The sequence below is a fragment of the Manis javanica genome, chromosome 12, assembly GCF_040802235.1.
Source record: "Manis javanica isolate MJ-LG chromosome 12, MJ_LKY, whole genome shotgun sequence".
Lineage (NCBI taxonomy): Eukaryota > Metazoa > Chordata > Mammalia > Pholidota > Manidae > Manis > Manis javanica.
In genome coordinates, this window is record NC_133167.1 from 2,780,969 (window position 1) to 2,801,765 (window position 20,797).

At 37.4% G+C, this 20,797-nt stretch overlaps 1 protein-coding gene across 5 annotated transcripts in view; it reads right to left on the reverse strand.

The window, feature by feature from the left end:
- Positions 1–4,085: 4,085 nt before the first annotated feature.
- The window catches only part of RBM44 (RNA binding motif protein 44), a 31,961-nt gene continuing 15,249 nt past the window's right edge, over positions 4,086–20,797 (reverse strand). For 2 of the 5 annotated variants that reach the window (XM_073217896.1, XM_073217894.1), the window contains 3 exons: positions 16,914–17,059; positions 16,638–16,780; positions 4,087–7,215 (listed from right to left, as the gene is read on the reverse strand). In XM_073217896.1, coding sequence (XP_073073997.1) covers positions 16,657–16,780; positions 16,914–17,059 — 270 coding nt within the window. In that variant the 3' untranslated portion in view covers positions 4,087–7,215; positions 16,638–16,656. Of the gene's footprint in view, positions 7,216–14,984; positions 15,242–16,637; positions 16,781–16,913; positions 17,060–20,797 lie in introns of those variants that run through there. The other 3 variants (XR_012123412.1, XM_073217897.1, XM_073217895.1) reach the window with 3 other exon arrangements.

Below are 20,797 nucleotides of genomic sequence, written 5' to 3' on the forward strand. Positions count from 1 at the left end.
GGTGAACTAATGTGTAAAACTGTTCTATGGACCAGTAAATTCAAGAATATCAACAAATTCCAACCACAAGAACTGTGCGTGAAGAAAAACACACAAAGGCAAGTGACCATCAAATTGCTTAAAGCCAGTACTAAAGAGAAAGACCTTAAAAGCCGCCAGAGAGGAGCACGCGGCAAAGGCACAGAGACGAACGAATGAGCCGGAGGAGCTCTCGTGGGAACAGCGCCGACAGGCGACCATGGAGCAGCATCACTGAGCAGGGAAAGAAAAAATCAAGGGCTCCCTGTACAGGTTTTCAACAATTTGTGACATAAAAGGGAAGATTTTGTCCTTAAGGCTGGAAGTTTAGAGTTTAAACTTTAGTCCTTACCTGAGACAAATTGGCAGTTCCACAGAAAACTTGTTTAAAAGCAGTAACAACTCAGTTCTGCGACTTGGCTGCACACTACGATTGTTAGATTTACACCAGACAGAAGCAGCCCTATCTCAGCACCCGGCGGCTGCATCAGGCTTCAGCTTTTCAAATCCCCCAAGGGAGTTCTGCTGTTAAAACCACATATAGCTTGCATATTTTCCTATTTCCCCCAAAGCCCTCTCCAAAATCAAACAAGCAAAACGCAGGAAGTGAAAAGTAAATTCTACACAAAACTACACTGCTGGCGTCCCTTGGAGGACTTTAGAACTATGACACAAAGTAAAAGAGAAGACTCACCAAACACCAGTGCATAGTCTCCTACACTCAGCCCCACCTGCAGAGAGCCTACCTTAGTGGTGTGCAAACGGGGCGGGGGGCACAGAAGAGGGAGGCTGTGGTGAGGGCACGTGAGGGTGATTTGAACAGTCACCAGGAAGATCAAATCTTAACATCCTAGGCATGAAAATAATTTTAAAAAATTACCCGAATAATATAAAAATTATTAAAGGTCAAGTCTATCCAGAGCTACACAAAACCAGATTTCACACATACAATCTTAAGAGCCCTCTACCCTCTAAGAGACCATTCCAAATGTGTAAGGCAGCCACGCTGAGGATCAGGAATAAGACACAACCTGCGTGCATTCAGAAAATAATGATTTACTGCCCAGACTAAAGACAGAAAGAACTGTATATAAATGCTGCACTCCAGTAAGCAAATCTGTTGACTTTGTGCACCTACTAGGACTGGACAAGCAAGCGTGTCTGGCTCTGTGGATGAACAGACACACACATATTTCTAGCTCTTTCTGCTGAGAGGGCTGAAGACCAACTCCAACAGCAATGAGCACAACTACTGACCAGATCTTAACTCTCCACTGAAAGGAAAATGGGCTCGTTCGAGAAGTGGTTGATCCAGGGCTGGGGCAGCGAATGTACAAGAGGAGCCTAAAATGTCCTTGTGGTGCCAGCAAATAGGAAAGGATGAAAGTTTAAAAAGACACAGACCCCAACCTGGAGAAGCTCCCAAAGGCTAAAGCTGGAATCATCTGAGCAGAATCAGCAAAGATAGCACTGCACTCTAACTCACAGGACAAAGTAAATGCCAGTGAGTCCATACTGATACAAATATTTGAATTCATAAGCAGTGGGAAAGTTTCCTTACAGGAAAATTCCAAATACTAAATATAGAAGGAATGAAAAAGATACAAAATTATTAGAAAAACATTGCAAGAAAAACTGTTTCAGGGGAAATTTACTGGTAGATGCTACAACCAGTGAGCAAAAGTTTTAGGAGAAATTGATAATATTTGCATAGTATTACAGATCACCCTCAATTACAAAGGAAAAACATTAGCTTTCTATTGGAGGAACCCAACAGAGGCCACCATAACTAAGTGACGAAGGGTAATACCACCTGTAAAATCACAGACCCCAAATAAGAGGTACTGAGGGCACATCACTTCTGTGGTATTCTTATAAAAAAAATGTATAACCTTGATATAATCAGGAGAAAACAGCTGATAAACCATAACTGAGAAGCATTCTACAGGCAGAGAAATAAGCCAGGTGGACAAAGACAAATACCATATGATTTCACATATATGTGGAATCTAAAAAAACAAAACAAAACAAACAAAACACCAATAGACTCAGATACTGAGAAGGGACTAGTGGTTACTTTGGGGCAGGTGTTGGGGGAATGGGTGAAATAGATGAAGGGGATTGAAGGGAATAAAGAGGTACAAAATCTCAATCATAATATAAATTAGTCATGGTGATGAAAGTACAGCATAGAGAATACAGTCAATAGTTCTGTAACATGCTTCTATGTTGACAGATAGTGACTACACTAGTTGGGGTGAGCATTTAATAACGTAGATTAACTGTTGAATCATTACGCTGTATAGTTAAAACCAATACAACATTGTATACTTACTATACTTCAATTAAAAAATATATAAAAAAAGAAACTAAGACAGGCACAGTCGCAGGGGGGCCATCAGGTGAGAAATTGGCGATCAACAGAGGTGAGGCTTAGAACCTCACCCCAGCCCCCCTGTTTTGAGAGAAATTGGTATCCGTGGATGTTTTAAGGCCCTTGTCTAGCTTGGATTAACACTTAGTCTACAGGCACACACCTGATCATCTACAATTGCTCTCTTACAACACTAAACTATGTTTTCTAACTTTATCTTGCATCTACCTACCACTTCAGCATTTTATTAAAAATAAAAAAAATAATAATAATAAAGGGAGAAATGTGGGATCCACATAAAAATCAAGTATAAAAATGAAACAAATATTCATATTTGACCTGATTGTTTGTAATTCATAATGCGTGATCAAAACCGGAAGTTTCTGTGATGACTGCCCTTGTACTGTTCACCATGTAAGAACTTATTCACTATGTAAGAATTCGTTCACCATGTAAGAACTTGTTCGTTGTGCTTCAGAAGATTGGAGACTGACGAGAATTAGGCTTGGGGTGGATTAATGATTGTGCATTGAGCATTGACCCCCCTATACAGAATTTTATTGTTGTTAAGAACCATTTTATCAATAAATATGAGAGATGCCCTCTCAAAAAAAAAAAAGAAACTATATATGATCCAATCCTAATAATATAAAGATTAATATGCATACACAAAACATTGGAAAGGAATATATATGTACTAAAATATTAGAAGTGGTCATTTCTGGTGACCAGATTCAAAGGCGATACTTATTAAGTTCCCTGAATTTTCCAAAATTTCCACAATAAACATGAATTACTTTATAATAAGGAATTTTTAAAGAAAGCATTCTACAAAACAGCCAATCAAGACCCATCAAAAATGTCAAGGTCCTGAAGGAGAGGAAAGTACTTAAAAATTGTTAGACTGAAGGGAATGAAGAGAACAAAGTAAGTGAAATGTGGAATACTGAACTGGATCGTAAAACAGAAAAAGAACACTAGGGAAAAAACTAGTGAAATGTGGGTAAGATTTGTGGTTATAGTACCAATGTTATGCACCAATGTTAATTTCCTGGTTGTGGTAATTTCACTATGTGATATAAACTGTTATTAGGGGAAGATGGGTGAAGGTTATACATGAACTCTCTGTACTATTTTTGCAACGTCCTGTAAGTCTAAAAACACTACCTATGTGCCTATTTCCCAGTTCTTAGCGCACAATGTATGCGTTTCTAGTTACTCAAGATTGTGTGTGAGAAAGGAGGGAGAGGGGCGGGGAGGGAGAGAAAGAGAGGGAGATGGGGAGAGAGGAAAGCAAGCAGAAGCGTCCCGATCAGCCGCTCTTGGATTCATCGATGGAATTCTGTTACCTAAGTTGACTTGCCTTTCGTTGTGCTTTGGCTAGTTTGAGCTCTGTTTCTATCATGTAATCAAGTAACAAATACACTCTAATATATGAACTCCAACTAGTATAACTAGTGTACTAACTTAAGGCCTGTTCATTCTAATATTGAGGCAGGTTATACACATTCATAGAGGAGAATAAAAAGAAAATCAAGAAAGTAGAGGGAAACTAAACAGCAGGATGCTGTGATAACATCAGGGTGAAGTCCCCACACAGAGACAAGCGTCACTGTTCACTGCGGGGTGATGGCAGCTCCGGAAGTGGCCAATCTTGACAGACGCTTTTATTGGAACAAGTACCATGGCCAATGTCTTCCTTCACTCTTTCCCAGAAAGGCAGATACTTCCCTCATCTCCCCTTTATACACCAGACAACTGAGGCACAGAGAAATTATACAGCTTGTCCAAGGCTAACCACAAAGTTGGAGAAATTTAAACCCAGAAACTATGGCTTCAGAGCCTGCATTCTTAAACAATACACTGTTAGAAATGAACTGCAAGCTTGGCTCTCAGCCTCCTGGGAGTCAAAGAGTCATTTATAACAATGTCCATAATGTAAATAATAATGACATTCTCTGATCTATCAGGAGACTATTACTATCAACCCTATCATGCTATTATTAAGATTTAAATTCTATATAAATCCCAGTCACTGAGGCTGTATGTCACTCATACATAATTATTTTTCCCAAAAGTCAAAATTCAAGCAAGATGCACAGAACCTGTAAGTAATCGTATAATGTTCCTGGCAGTTTTCTGGAGGTTACAGGTAACAGTTATAGCTCTATTAGTTTTCTACTGCTGACGTAACACATTACCACAAACTTGGAGGCTTAAACAATACAAACTTATTATCTTACACTTCTGGAGGTCAGCAACCTGACACAGGTCTTACTAGGCTCAAATCAAGATGTCGGCAGGGCTGTTCTTCTGGTGACTCTAAGGGACAATCTGTTTCCTTGTCTTTCCCAGCTTCTGCAGGCCACCCATATTCTTGGCGCTTGGTCCCCTTCCTCCATCTTCAAAGCCAGCAACAGCGGGTGATTTTCTCAAAATGCCATTTCTCTGGTTGTTTCTTCTGCCCACCCAGATAATCCAGGATCATCTTCCTTTGCCAAGGTCAACTGAGCACCTTGCTGGCTCCTGCAACCTTAATTCCTGTGAGCTATTCAGGTCTGTGGGCGGACAGGACAGCCTGGAGGGCTGTTATTCTGCAACAAGGGCTAACACTACACGCCAGGTAGATACCTGATAGTGCATAACAATGATCCACAGAGAAAACAGTTAAGTCAACATATACAGAACACTGGCTGGGGAACTATTTCGTTAAAAATAAACTGCTTATTATATTGGCTTCTTAGTCACACATATTATCTCCCTTGACCAGAATTAACATTGGTACCAGGCAGAGCCAATTGGGAATTTTTAGTTCCATTTTTTTTTCTTTGGTGATATTCTTAGGGTATTTACAACATTTCAGGTCTCTGGTTATTTCCAAACATAATTATTTGTATATTCTAGTTGACAGTGCTAAAGTGCTGTTTGGTATCCCAGTAATACAGTATGAAAAAAAGGTAATTCTGAGCAATAATGTAAATATGTTAAATTATCTGAAACTTTGCTGTTTGAAGATAGTTGGAAACATGGCTATTTTGACCAGTCTTCTAAATTCTAAATTACACAAAAATTTTATATAATTTATGTCAAATTAGAGATTTTAGAGAATGAGATACTGATTTTTTCCTTGTAGTTTCGAAAGATTTATGAATTAACTCTCATTTTTACATCTAACTTAATAAACTGAGTAACAGTAATCGACTTACTGTCATGGCTAAAAGTCTTTCCGATCTACAAAAGTTGCCTGATCTTTTTTTACGTTTAGTTTTTGAAGAGGACATCTTCATAAAAAAAACAACAACAACAACCTGAAAGTAGTCATTTCAAGTGATCCTTTATATTTCCCCCAAATCGAACGCAGTGGTTTGGTCTCCGTATTCTAATTCCACTTCATCAAGTCCTTTTGGAAACAAATGACTAGAGGTAGGCTTTGTATTGTGGCTAGTATGTTGAAAATAACATCTAGTCCATTTTTTAACTTTATTCAATGCTAACTCTGAAGGTAGCCTTTTAATATTAATAATCATGAGTTAACATATAGGAAGAAATCTCCATACTTTCCTAATTCTACTAAATTAAAATATGGCCAAAACCAATGATTCTCAAGTTTCACTTAATAGAGTCCTTTTAAATTATTCTTTTACATCCTGGAATTCAACTCTTGGTAGACCTCTGGAGTGTAACTAGAGACAAATTAACATATGAAGTAAATCCAAAAATCCCATAAAAGAGGAAAATTTTGAAATCCAGTTCTTTGCTTTGTAGCCATCCCATCCATATGCATTCCACATAAACACTGACAGGTTAATTTACACTCAGGAAATGTCATAGAACCTGCAGAAAGTATTACGTTTACAACAGTACTACAGATTCCGCCTTTATTAAATGAGTGCATCAAATTAAATGGGTAACTTTTAATCAAGTGATACCAACTGCTCAATGCTCTAAAATTTTTTAAACATTTGCAGAAGAAAATGCACATTTAAACGTTCATTTTACTAATAGTAAAACTACACATTAAACACTATGTTACTTTGAGAATGGAAGCAGTTAAAGAAATGTATATGTTATCAGATAAGGCATAAAATTAGGCTTTGAAAGTTGTTCCAACTTATGCTATCACCTGACATAACACAACTTATTACAGAATGAACATAAGCAATATGGTAACCACTTAAATTTAAGTATTTTGTATCAAAGCATGCTTGAGTTTACTCTTCCTAGTAAAAACAGAGAAAAATACCTCTAAAAATTTATACTGAAGCCATGAAACTCATTAACTGTATCACAGCAGTAATTATCCTGGAAGTTTAAAAATATACACATTCCAAGATGCTGTGTATCTATAGACTCAGTTTACTTATCTGCTATCCTATGGTCTAATATAAGAGTCTTAAGGCAACTGAAAACTGAAACTAAGAGTTTCAGGTAAGCTACATTTTTCATGTATGGAAATCATAAAAACAAACTGAAGCAATAATAAACCTCTTGGCTTAAAAAAAAAACTGATTTAACAAAATTTTCTTAAATGGACACAACCATTTTTTCTGATCCAAAATATGCAACTTGAAGTCTCTAAGCAAAAAAATTTTAAATATAAAGTTTACAAACATTAAAATTATCTTTTAACCTTATATATAAAGATCTTAATGTAGAAACGATAGTTGCTAGATTTTAAGGGAGGACTATATATAGAGTTTTATAGATACCTAAATCCACTTACAGAGCCTATTTAATTGTATCATTTTGCTATTACCACAATTTTTTCCTAAGTGTTGTAGAACATTCTCTGTAGAAGGGAACTTGTGCTTTCCAAGGAAATTCTGTAAGTGGAGAAAAGAAGGGAAAAACCAACAGTAAAATATGCTGATTATGCTAAATTCAAGTCATGAAAAGTACATGTAGTGTCTTGCGTTACCCACGTTTACACTCTCTGTGGTTTCAGTTACCTGGGTCAACCTCAGCCCAGAGGCAGATAATCCTCCTGCTGATGTAAATATAGTAAGGTCAACAGTAGTAGCCTCACTATGTCACAGTGCCTACGTCACTCATCTCACTTCATGTCATCACACAGGCATGTATCACCTCACATTACCACAAGGGCGAGGTGAGCACAGTAAAATATTCTGAGAGAGACCACATCCACATAATTTTTATTACAGTATATTATTCTATTTTGTGGTTATTGATAATCTCTTACCATGCCTAGTTTACAAATTTAACTCTATTATAGGTTTGTATTTATAGGAAAAAACCATAGTATATATAGGGTTTGGTACTATCCACAGCTTCAGACACCCACTGGGAGGCTTGGAAGGTCTCCCCCACGGATAAGGGAGGACGACTGCGGTTAGTCACCATGCACCCTACCACTCAGCCAGTCCGTCACTAAACTCATTTATCTTATATGTGAATACCATCAATATTCATTCACCATTAAATTCTATCCCTTGGCTAAGCGAATCAGTGAACTCTACTACTAGATTAAAACAGAAATAGGCCACCAGATGTTATATATACAGACAACTATTCAGATTCTGTTTTAAGAGAGAAAACTGAATCGTCATCATGGTAAAAAGGGGGCAGTGTCCTCAACAGCAAGCCACCTAAATGAGGTGTTACATCTCTTTCTTTCACTATGAAGCAGCTAAACTAGGATCACAAAGGCCGACTCACAAACTGGCTTACTAATAAATAGCTATTATATGAAATTATTAATTTTAAGACAGGATCATGGGAAATGAATCTAAAAAAGGAAACTGACACATATCCTTGAGGAAGTTTTGTGGCCACGTAAACTGCCTCCCCTAGAAGCTGCCTTAGTCTACGTACAGTTTCTCCCCATTATTTTCTAGTTAAAAGCTCTGCCTTATTCTCATTGCCAAGTTTATCACTATCTGAAATTATCTACTTCATTTACTTTACTTCCTTCTCCTCTTGAATGTAAGCTCCTGGAGGGTAGAAACTTTATTCATTGCTGAGTTCTGCGCATTTAGAAGGTTACCTCTCTAGTTAGGGGTGCTGTGTAATAACTGAGAAGACGCACAGAGAAACTTCTGGGGTGCTGGAAACCTTGTATATCTTGACCTGGTATGTACACCTGGGCATGGAAATGTAAAAATTCACTGAGCTTTAGTTTGTATTAGGAGGATGAAGAATGAGGAAAGCACTTAGCTGATTATTTGGGAGCTAACCTGGAAATATCAAGATTACATTGGTTAAACAGATTACTGGGGGTGGAAAGATGATGACAGTTAAGAAGATGGCTAAGAAAGTAAACATAATGTGGTCTATTTAAGTATGGGTGTATAGAGGACTAAACAGTAGACAATGGTGTTCAGAGATGACAATCTGGATGCTAGATACACCCAATGTCATTGAGTTGCACTGCTCCTCGGTGTTTTCCGTGGATAGAGCTAAAAACACGTATTTTTGAAAAGCAGAATCATGATTTATATTATTTCCAATTGAAATGTAATAGTAGAAGAATTTAAAATTCAACTAATGATTTTATACCTGTATCTTTTTTGTTGCATGCTAAAGATCTTGGTTTTTAACATTAACAATTATCTTCTCCATATAAAATTTCATAATACTAATATTACTACTATACAAATTATGATATCTGGGCAGCTCCAGTTGCTTAGAATATATGATCCTAAGATGTATATATTCAAAAGGCTGTGCTAATGCATACCATTAGTTTTGTTAATTTCATTGTTTCCATTTTTTAGGATGTATTTCTCTTTTCCTTTTGAATTTTAATTTTATATTTGCATATGCAAATCAATTTGTTTCCAAAGCCAAAACTAAGTATATTCAGAAACATTTCCCTTCCATCCTTACCCCCACCTACATACATATTTTACCAGAATTTCCTTCCAGAGTTTCTTCTCACAAATATAAATGGTATATTAGTATCTTCTCCTTTCTTATACAAAGGCAGATCATAGAACATCTTTCTGCTTTTGTCACTTAACAGTATTTACTAAAGATTGCCTCATCGGTGTATAGATCTTTCTCATTTTATGACTGAAAAACCAAAAGTAGATGATTCCAATCTTTTGCAGTCACACAATGCTACAAAAATAACCTTGTGCATTAAGTAATTTTGTATCTGTCAAGTGTATCTATGACATAGGCTGGTGAAGTGGGTTTGGGGGTCAAAGTAAATGCATGTGCCATCTTTATAGCTACTGATGACTCTCACTCCATTTGCACTGGTTGTACCAATGGCAACGTGTCAGAGCGCCTGCCAGTCTGATAGGTGAAATTTTCCTTTCAGGTAGATATCTAACCCAGCATTATTATTTACTGAGGACTGTTCTATTCCCACTGCTTCACAATGCCACCTTTGCCCCAATCAAGTGAATACATATTAACAGGCTTGTTTCTGCATTTTCTTTTCTATTTTGTTGATCTATTTATCCTTGTGCCACTATTATACAATCTGTCACTTTATAACAAATCTTAATATGTGATAAAGTCTTTCTACCTTATTTTCTTAAAAATTGTCTTAGCTATTCTTGATCTTTTATATTTACATATAACTTTGAGAATATGCTTGCCAAGTTCCACAAAAATATCATACTGGGATTTTATTAGGATGGCACTGAATGTACTGGATAGGATGGGGAGAATAAACATCTTTAATATTACTCAGACTTTGAATCCATACAGAGGCTATTGCCCTCATTATTTAGAATTTAATTTCTCTCAATGGTTTATAGTTTTCAGTTAGAGGTCCTGAATATCTTTTGTTAGACATATTCTTAAGTATTTGATATTTTTAATGCTACTATAAAATCTTTTTAAAAAATGCTTGTTTTCTAGCATTATGGATAGTGCGCAGAACAGCAATTGTTTTCTGTGTACTGTTGTTGTACTTAGTAACCCTTTTTAATTCCGATAGGTTACGTATATAAATCTTTGGAATTATCTATGTATAAAATTAGACTCTCACTGTAATGAGAGTGGCATTTCTTCCATTCAAATATGTATAACTTTTATTTTTCTTTCTTACTGTCCTGGTTGGAAGCTCTAGTACAATGATGAATAGATGACAGCAGATGCATCCATGCCCAATTCCTGTTTTTAAGGGAAAAAATTATACATTTCACCATAAAGTATGATGCTTTTGTTGGGGGACAAATTCCCATAGATGGTCTTTGTTCTTTTCCTTTTAAGAATGTGCAACAAACAGCATTGGAAGACAGAGAAACTACCTTCCTCAGGAATAAAGGGCAGGTTTATTTCCTGTCTAGTATAAGTGTTTCCCTCCATGACATAAGCCTGGTAGGTTTGTCTGAAGCCCATTGTAAAATATTCAGGTTCCCGGAGCTTGGAGTTTCTCTCGTAATGCAACCCACTGTATGTGCAGGCGTCACCTGGCCCTCATTGGGTTGTCCTGCGGGAACTGAGGCTCAGGGAACCAGGTAAGAAAACGATATTCTGGCTATTTCTATTGCTGTGTGAAAAAATTGTTCTTTGTCCCAGGAGTCCGTCTTTTGCCAGCATTAATGAAATTACAACATTAACTTGCAAGTTGGCAAGTAGAATGAAATCTCAAGGATCCTGATACAAGAAGAGATCTCATGGTTTATTTCTAGTTTTAAGAATTTTATCATGTATGGGTGGTGAATTTTATCAACTACTTCTGCGTCTACTGAAATAATCAGATGATTTTTCTCTTTTATTCTAGTTGTATGGTAAATTGCAATTCATTTTCAAATGTTAAATGAACCTTGCAGTCCTGGAACAAAGTCAGTTTGGCCATAAAAGTATTCTCCTGTTACAAATTGCTGGATTCAGTTTGCTAACATTTTTGAAGGAATTTTTGCACTCATTTTCATGAGATTGGTCTCTTAATCTTCCATTCTTGTATTGGGTTTTGGTGTGATGACTATGCTGATCTGTCCGAAGAGTTGAAGGCTCACATTCTTTCCTCTTTAAATGTTTGGGGAAATTCATCGAGATAGCCATCTTGGGCTGGGTTTTACTTTGTGGGAAGAGTTTTACTTATAATTCAATTTCTTTAATAAATACAAGATTAGTAAGATTTTCTGTATCTTCTAGTATCTGATTTTTTCTAGGAAGTTGCCCATTTAATAAAAAATTTAAATGTATTAGTTATTCAAAATGTGCTCTTTTCAATGTCTGTAAGATTTGTAGTGATATTTCCTTTCTGAAAAAAATTATTTACCTTGGTTACTTGTGCTTTTTTATTTTGTTTATTTTTTTTATTTTGTTATCGTTAATGTACAATTACATGAGCAACATTATGGTTACTAGACTCCCTCCATCATCAAGTCCCCACCACATACCCCATTATAGTCACTGTCCATCAGTGTAGTAAGATGCTATAGAATCACTACTTGTCTTCTCTGTGTTATACTGCCTTCCCTGGGCTATAAAACCTTTTAAGACTTGGGGTGGGTGCAGAGATCTACTCATCTTGCGGCTGCCCAAGCCAAGCCTCATAAATGAATTCTTCTGCTGATTAAACCTGCTACCTACCAACCCGGAGGGGGTCTGCCTTTTTCTTTGGTCTCTCCCCGCCCTCTGATTTCAGATCATACCTGGGAAGCTCTCAAGGAGCTTGCAGACCAACACCTGCTTGTAAGCTTGGCCCTTGGTTGTTGTCTAGGAACTGGAATTTCAGGAGGGTTCCCAGCAATCCCAGAAGTGAGAAGAGTAGCTCACTGTGCCAAACTGTATAAACAATGTGGTTTATGGTGAACCTTCTGAGAGTCAAAGTTTGGACAGCAGTATGAAGAACCTTCAAAGTTTTCCTTCTGAGAGTCAAACTTTGGTATGTGGGAGGCAGTCAGACCTAAGTGACAGGCCCCTGTGAAGGCACTGGGTACTGAGTCTCTAAGGAGCTTCCCTGATAGATGACATTTCATAGGGGTTGCCAGAACTCATTACTGAAGGAAATAAACATGCCCAGAGAGAGGAGGACTCTTGGACGCTTGTGCGTGGTTTCCTCCAGACATCACCTTGTGGGCCTTGTCCCTTTGCTAATGTGGCTTTGCATCATGTTGTTGTCATGAATCATGACCATGGGTACAACTATACACTGAGTCACTAACTTCTAGTGAACCACCAAGCCTGGGGGGAGAGGGAGGGAGGGCAAACTGAGGACCCCCAACATAGTACCTTTCACTCATCTCATCCTAACCTATAAGGAGCTTAGGATTGTAACAGTACTTAATCCTTTCTTGTATACTTTTATTATCATATATTTTAATATATTAGGTGCTATAAGATATCATTATTATTTTATAGTCAATAGTGATATATCACAATTGATCTTCATTTCCCCTGCATCTCTGACCTTTCATCTAAAATCACTTTCCTTCTTCCCAAAGAATGCTCTTTTAGTATCTTCTTTACTATAGTGAGTCTTCTAAGAAACAAATTATCTTAGTTTTTGAGTAAAAATATATTTATTCTATTTTTATTTATTTAAATTGAAGTATAGTTGATATACAATTTTATATTGGTTTCAAATATACAACACAGTGGTTCAGCAGTTATCCATATTACTAAACCCTCACCTCATCTATCTGTCAACACAGGAAGATATTACAGAATTGCTGGCTTTATTCTCCAAGCTGTACTACTATTCCTGTGACCAACTTCTATTATGATTGAGAACTTTTGTACCCCTTTATTCCCCTCAACCATCTACCCCAACCCGTCCCCCATGGTAACCACCAGTCACTTCTCAGTGTTACGAGTCTATTGCTGTTTTGTTCACTTTGTTTTGTTTTTAGATTCTACAAATAAGTGAAATCATATGGTATTTTTTTTTCTCTGTCTGGCTTATTTCATTTAGCATATACCCTCTAGGTCCATTCATATTGTTGCAAATGGCAAGATTTCTTTTCTTTAATGGTTGAATAATATTGAATTGTATATATGTACTTTTTTTTCCAATTATATAGGTCTATTAATCTATCATCTCCATCTACTGATGGACACTGTGATTGCTTCCATATCTTGGCTATTATAAATAAGGCAGCAATAAACACAGGAGTGCATGTATCTTTTTGAATTGGATTTTGTTTTCTTTGGGTAGATTCCTTACAAGTGGAATTATTGTGTTGTACGGTATTTCTATTTTTAGTGTTTTGAGGCCCCTCCATACTGCTTTCCATAGTGGCTGCACAGATTGGTATTCACACCAACAGTGTAAAAAGGGTTCCCACTTCTCCACATCCTTGCCAACACTTGTTATTTCTTGTCTTTGGACAGTGGTCATTCTGACTTCTGTGAGAGTGTATCTCACTGCGGTTTTGATTTGCATTTCTCTGCTGATTAGTGATGTGGAGCATCTTTTCATGTGCCTGTTGGCCATCTGTATTTCTTCTGTGGAAAAATGTTCAGGTCCTCTGCCCATTTTTTAATGGGGTTTGTTTTTTTTGGTGTTGAAGCATATGAGGAGTTCTTTATATATTCTTGATGTTGGCACCCTTGCACATTTATTCTTGGTGGTTCTTTTTTCTGGTATAGAATCCTAGGTTTACAGAATTATTTGATGGCTTCTGTTTGAGAATGTCAGTCCAACTGCACTCTTTAATTCTTTTCCCTCTAGCTGCTTTATGGATTTGTCTTCTCAGCTCTGATTTTTCAAGCAGTTTTCTTTGTGATGCACTGTCTTTTATTTTTCCCCGCTTGGGTTTTAAAAGGACTTCAGTGAACTTGTGGCTTGATGTTTTTTGTCATTTAAAAAATATTTCAGCGATAATTTTTTTTCACAGTATTGTGTCTGTTCTACTTTCTCTTCTCTTTTTGTTGAAACTCTAGTTGCACAAATAATTAGGCCTTCTCCCTATATCTTTCTCTCTTAACTTCTCTTTTGTGTTTTCATCCTTTTCTATCTCTGTGCTTCATTTCAGATTTTTTTTGACCTATCTCTAATTCTCACTCCAACTCAGTACAGAACATATTAACTGAGTACTAATTTATTCTATTTTTCATTAATGGAATTTCCATTTTTAAATATTTTCAGTTCTATACTAAAATTCTCAATCCTGTTATCTCCATGAAAGTATTATATCTAAATCAGTTCGTTTTTGCTATGTAACAAATCACCCTCAAAACTTAGAGCTTAACCTAAGAAACAAACAAATCCTACCATCTGCAACAACATGGACGGAGCTGGAGGATATCATGCTCAGTGAAATAAGCCAGGTGGAGAAAGACAAGTGCCAAATGATTTCCCTCATCTGTGAAGTATAATAACGAAGCAAAACTGAAGGAACAAAACAGCAGCAGACTCACAGACTCCAAGGGACTAGCGGTTAGCAAAGGGGAGGAGTGGCGGAGGGTGGGTGGGGCGGGAGGGAGAAGGGGATTGAGGGGCATGATGTTTAGTACACATGGTGTGGGGGGGATCACGGGGAAAACAGTGTAGCACAGAGAAGGCACACAGTGACTCTGTGGCATCTTCCTACACTGATGGACAGTGACTGCAATGGGGTGTGGGTGGGGACTTGATAATATGCGTAAGTGTAGTAACCACATTGTTTTTTCACGTGGAACCCTTATATGAGTGTATATCAATAATACCTTAAAAAAAAACTTAGAGCTTCAAACAATGGCCATCTATTTAGCTTATAAAATTCTGCCGGTTGGCACTGGGCTGGGCTCATCTGGGTGATTTTTCTCATCCTGGCTGGGCTCACTCATGCTGCTCCAGACAGCTTCCAAGTCGGGCTGGCTGGTCCGCTGATCTCTGCTAGTTCTGTCACACGTCTAGGGGCACCTGGCTGTAGGATGGAATGCCTTGGCTGTCCTCCACGTAGTCTCTTGTCATCTGGCTGGCTGAGCTTCTTCACATGGCTGAAGCAAATTTCCAAGAGCAGAGTGATCAAAACCTCTTGTGGACTAGGTTGTAAATGGCACAACTTGTCAAAACAAGTCAAAAGCCAGTCCAGATTCAAGGGGGTTAGAAAACAGACGGCTTCATCTTGATGGGAAAAGCTTCAAAGGTACATTACAAAGAGGCACAAATATAGGAAGGGGAATAATTATGGCCATTTATGCAAATAATCTATCACACATCAGCATATGTTTTTTAAAAGGGTATCTGATAACTTAAATGTCTGGAGTCCCTGTGGGTAGTTTCTATTACCTAGTGTTTATGCTAGTTTCATTCATATGGTCTTATTTCATTTATGATCAGTTATTTCTGATTGTGTACTTTTATTTCCAAAATAAGTAGTATGGCAAAATTGTTGCTAGAATATTCTGAAGACTGAAATGATATTACTTTATCCTAGAAAATTTTTACCTTCACTTCCTCTAGCTACACGGCAGGCCTAGATCATCTCAATCCAATGTAGGGAATAAATTCTGAAGCTGAGTTACACAGTCCATATGAGGGATGAACTATTTCTGATTCAACTTTACTCCTAGAGTGTAGCGAGTTGGGGTCCCAACCCCATTGCTGAGAGTTCACCAAGGCCACATCTCCCTGATTCAATGCTATTAGAAAGGTCCCTTAAACACCTGGCTGCCCCTTTGCAAGTAATACCAAGGAGAACATGACCCAAACACTGGGCACGCTTTCCTGAGGTGCACCTCTCGCTCTGACCCTTGAGTCACCCCACCGTGCCTTCACCGGTGCCTCAAGATGATATTCTCTACATTTCCTCAGCTTTCTTTCCTAGCTGGGTGGTTTTAGCTTAGGGACTGTCCTGATGCTGCAGTAAGATATCGGCCTGGGCTTGCATCTAATTGACTTGCATCTTATAGAATGTGACAGAAACAATGGAGTATGACTAGGTCACAAAACATACGCAGCTTCCATCTAGCTCTCTAGCTGCCGTGATGTAAAGACACTTGAGCAGCCCTATGAAGACCCATGCGGTGAGTGACAGGCACCCACATGAGAGAGCCATCTCAAGGCAGACCCTCCGGCCTCAGGCAAGCCTTCCTATGACTGCGGCCCAGGCCGATATCTTACTGCAGCATCAGGACAGTCCCTAAGCTAAAACCACCCAGCTGAGCCACCCTTGAATCCTGACCTACAAACTGAGATGATAAATGCTGTTTAAGCCGCTTAATTTTTGGTTAATAGTTTTGCATTAATAGTTAATAGAGTATGATTATTTTTAAATTTTATATTCTTATTCTATTACTTTAAATGTAATATTCTTTTTATTTGAAAAGAAATTTAAATTAATAGCTGAAAACCTTTAAGTAGTATTTAAATAGAAAAGATTTGATTACTTACTTTATTACTTTTTTTATTCCTAACTGGAAGCAGAGTCTTTCAAAACAGATGAAGTCATTTCCACAATAGTATTGATAGGCAAGCCATTCAGAAAGCCTTTATGACTCCCTCTTACTTTCTGAAGAGCGTCTATGACACGGTCTCTATGCAGAAGGAAAGCATGCGTGAGCACTGCCCTTTCCAAAGTGGCGTGTTCTAACATGGCTGAGTTATTGAACAGAGCTGTCCTTGACACACCAATTTTAAAACCAGTTAAAACGTAACTGTCATCATTACCTGCTAACTTCTGGATGTAGTTCAGCCAGTCTCTTCATGATCTTGGTAAAGCTACGCAGGTTCAATGTATTTGTAGGTATGAATCGAACAGGTGTCTCAGGTAATAATTTAGGAGATTCAATCTGTTTACAAGTCTTCTTGACACTCTAAATAAGCATTTTGAAAGCTTTGTAAAAATCAGTAACCATTACATAGAGACAACCCAGCTTCCTCAATTAAATTTTAAAATTACAAATAGTAAAATCAAAATTCCTAAGAAACTTACCTTATTTGGGATTATTAAAACGAAATAGATTTACTTGAGTTGTGTTCAGGGTCATGAATTGACAATGCCATACATGTTTTCTTACAGAAGTGATAGAGTACAAGAGGGTATGTCTAAATCAGCCCTTCTCAACTGGGATTCCTCATCTGAACCACAGAACACAGAAACTGATGCTAACTATTTTCTCAATTTTCCCAAATATAGGACAAAAGTAGTTCCATTTTAGATGCACAGGAGAAAGGTTAATTCATTACATACACGATATGTTAGGTTTAGGGCATGAAGGCTTAATTCTCTTACCCACGCTGACAGAAACAGGCTGGTCTACACAGTAATTATAAATAGTCTACATTTTACTTACTAAAATGTAATGAATACAAAGTACTTATGAATGTGCTGTGGGGGTTAAACTAGTGATATAAAAATAGAATTTCTCCACTTATGGACAGTATAATCCAACTGAAGAGATAAACTAAAATGATTGATTAATTACTATTAACTATTGAAGTAGACTATAAATTGGTTGAAACCACTGTAAGCTCCATAATAATACAAGGAAGCAGTGACACTTTAAAGCCTAGATGAAAAGTCACAAGAAATGAGTAAAATATTGTGTCTGTCACATCAGAATATCCTATTTTTAACTTTTTTGCTTATTGCCTTATCTCCTTCACTAGACTTAATCTCTGCAAGGGCAGGTGATGGTCTGTTAGTTCACTGCTACACATTTCCCAGTGCCTGGGATAATTACAGAGCTGGTAGGCAATGACTGTTGAATAAATAAAAGCTGGGGATACAGTAGTTCAAGTGACAGTTGAAACCACAGACAGGATGAGATTTCCAAGCTTGAGCCCAATTACTGGTAAATAACAACAGCTACTATTTATTGAGTACATTCACTGTGCCAGGTACTGTTCTAAGAATTTTCCTGTGTTAAAGTCACTCAAATCTCACAACATTTATGAGATGCGAAATATTATCATTATCCCCATTTTACAATAAGCAACTCAGACACACAGGTTAGGTAACTTGCCGAGTCACACGATGAGCAGATGGGCAGAGCCTCTCATAGACAATAAATTTTTTCTAAATGAATATAATGAATAAATGTGGAGAATCTGAGAAAAAGGTGACCTCACACATTATATAAAAATTAACTTACAATCTTTGTGACCATGGGGTATGCAAAGATTTCTTAGATACAATAAAAGCACAAGTTAAAACAAGAAAAAGCTGGTAAACTATACTTCATCAAAATAAAAAAAGTCCTGCTCTGAGAAACACAGTATTAAAAAATGTAAAGACTAAGTAGAGGCTATGAAAAAGTATTTGTAGATCACATGTCTGATAAAGGATTTATATTCAGAATATAAAAAACTCTAAAAACTCATAAGAAAGTAAACCACCCAATAAAAATAGTCAAAACATAAACATGAATGAACTGCTGATACACACACAGATCAATCTCAAACGCACCAAGCTAAGTGAAAGAAGCCAGGCTCATAAGGTTGCATATTATTTGTCTGCATACATTCTACAAAAGGAAAAATTACGGAAGGAAACAGCAAAGCACAAAAGAATGTTTTGGAATGATGGAACTGTTCTGTATCCTGATTGTGGTGGTAGTTACATACCTTTATGCAGCTGTCTAACCACAGACACTAAAGACTGCATTTTACTGTTATGTATATTTTTTTAAAAATCTGTGGAATGCCTGTAGGATGTCAAACATTTTAACAGCAGTGGAAAGAGAAGAGCGAACAAGACAACTTCATCACCTCCCACATGGTACTTAAAACCTCAATAATGTAAAAATGAGGGCATGTATCATCAAAGTGACTATAGCTTATGGTTTTAAAATTATGGACTAAGATTGGCTGTGAAGGCGGAGCCAAGATGGCGGCGTGAGTAGAGCAGCAGAAATCTCCTCCCAAAACCACATATATTTTTGAAAATACAACAAAGAAAACTCTTCCTAAAAGAGAGACCAGAAGACACAGGACAACAGCCAGACCACATCCACACCTGCGAGAACCCAGTGCCTCGCGAAGGGGGAATTTACCTTAAGGATGCAGCACTCCAGTTTGAAAAAGACAGATGCACCCCTATGTTTATTGCAGCACTATTTACAATAGCCAAGAAATGGAAGCAACCTAAATGTCCATCAGTAGATGAATGGATAAAGACGATGTGGTACATATACACAATGGAATATTATTCAGCCATAAGAAGAAAACAAATCCTACCATTTGCAACAACATGGATAGAGCTAGAGGGCATTATGCTCAGTGAAATAAGCCAAGCGGAGAAAGACAAATACCAAATGATTTCACTCATCTGTGGAGTATAAGAACAAAGGAAAAACTGAAGGAACAAAACAGCAGCAGAATCACAGAACCCAAGAATGGACTACCAGGTACCAAAGGGAAAGGGACTGGGGAGGAGGGGTGGGAAGGGAAGGATAAGGAGGGGGGAGGAAGAAAGGGGGTATTATGATTAGCATGCATAATGTGGGGGGTGGGAGAAAGGGGAGGGCTGTGCAACACAGAGAAGACAAGTAGTGATTCTACAACATTTTGCTATGCTGATGGACAGTGACTGTAATGGGGTTTGTGGGGGAGACTTGGTATAGGGGAGAGCCTAGTAAACATAATATTCTTCATGTAATTGTAGATTAATGATGATAAAAAAAAGAGAAAGAAAAGGGGGATTACTCCCTGATAGGATAAAAGTAACTGCAAATCAATGATTAATGCATGCTTTACATATCCTTAATTTTGATCTTTTAAAGGGTGTCAGATGATCAGCTATGGAAGTACATTTTTCTGATAATATTCCTTTCTCTTAAAAAAAAAAAAGAAAAAAAAAGCAGTTACTGTGTGGTGATCTCCAATAGGTTCTTCACAATGGTATAAAGGTCATATCAAAGTGTGGGCAAAGGGTTTGTTTGTGTTTATACAGAGGATCAAAGCCTAATTTGGCTACAAGAAAACGAATTAAGATACGATATGAAGAAGAACTTCCAACATCAACATCCTCTGGAAGAGTCATTCCAGATGATCATCAAAAAACTTCAACAAAGATCCTGGCGCTCTTGCAGTTATAGCTGCACTCATCCCACCGGTTCCTGGACTTGCCATGGGAATGAAGAAGGAGATATCTAAGCTGGCCTGTGCACACAGTAAAACAACAAATCTGCCTGGATCTATACTGTTGGAACTCAACCAAGAATTAGGAGAAGTGCAAGTTGCAGTCCAAAATCGTGTGACAAGACTATCTACTGTTAAAAGAACACATAGGATGTGAACAGTTCCCAGGAATGTGTTGTTTTAATTTGTCTGATTTTTCTCAAACTATTCAAATTCAGTTAGACAATATCCATCATATCATTGATAAGTTTTCACAAATACCTAGGGTACCTAACTAGTTTTCTTGGTTTCACTGGATATGGCTGGTAATTGTAGGTCTGCTTTTGTTATGTGGCTGTATTCCTATTATGTTAATGTATGTGTGCAATTTAATTAGTAGTTTAAAACCTATACATGCTTATGTTACTCTACAAGAAGATATGTCAAAGAAATAATCAATCTTCCCATGTTTTCTTTCGTCTGCTACTTCT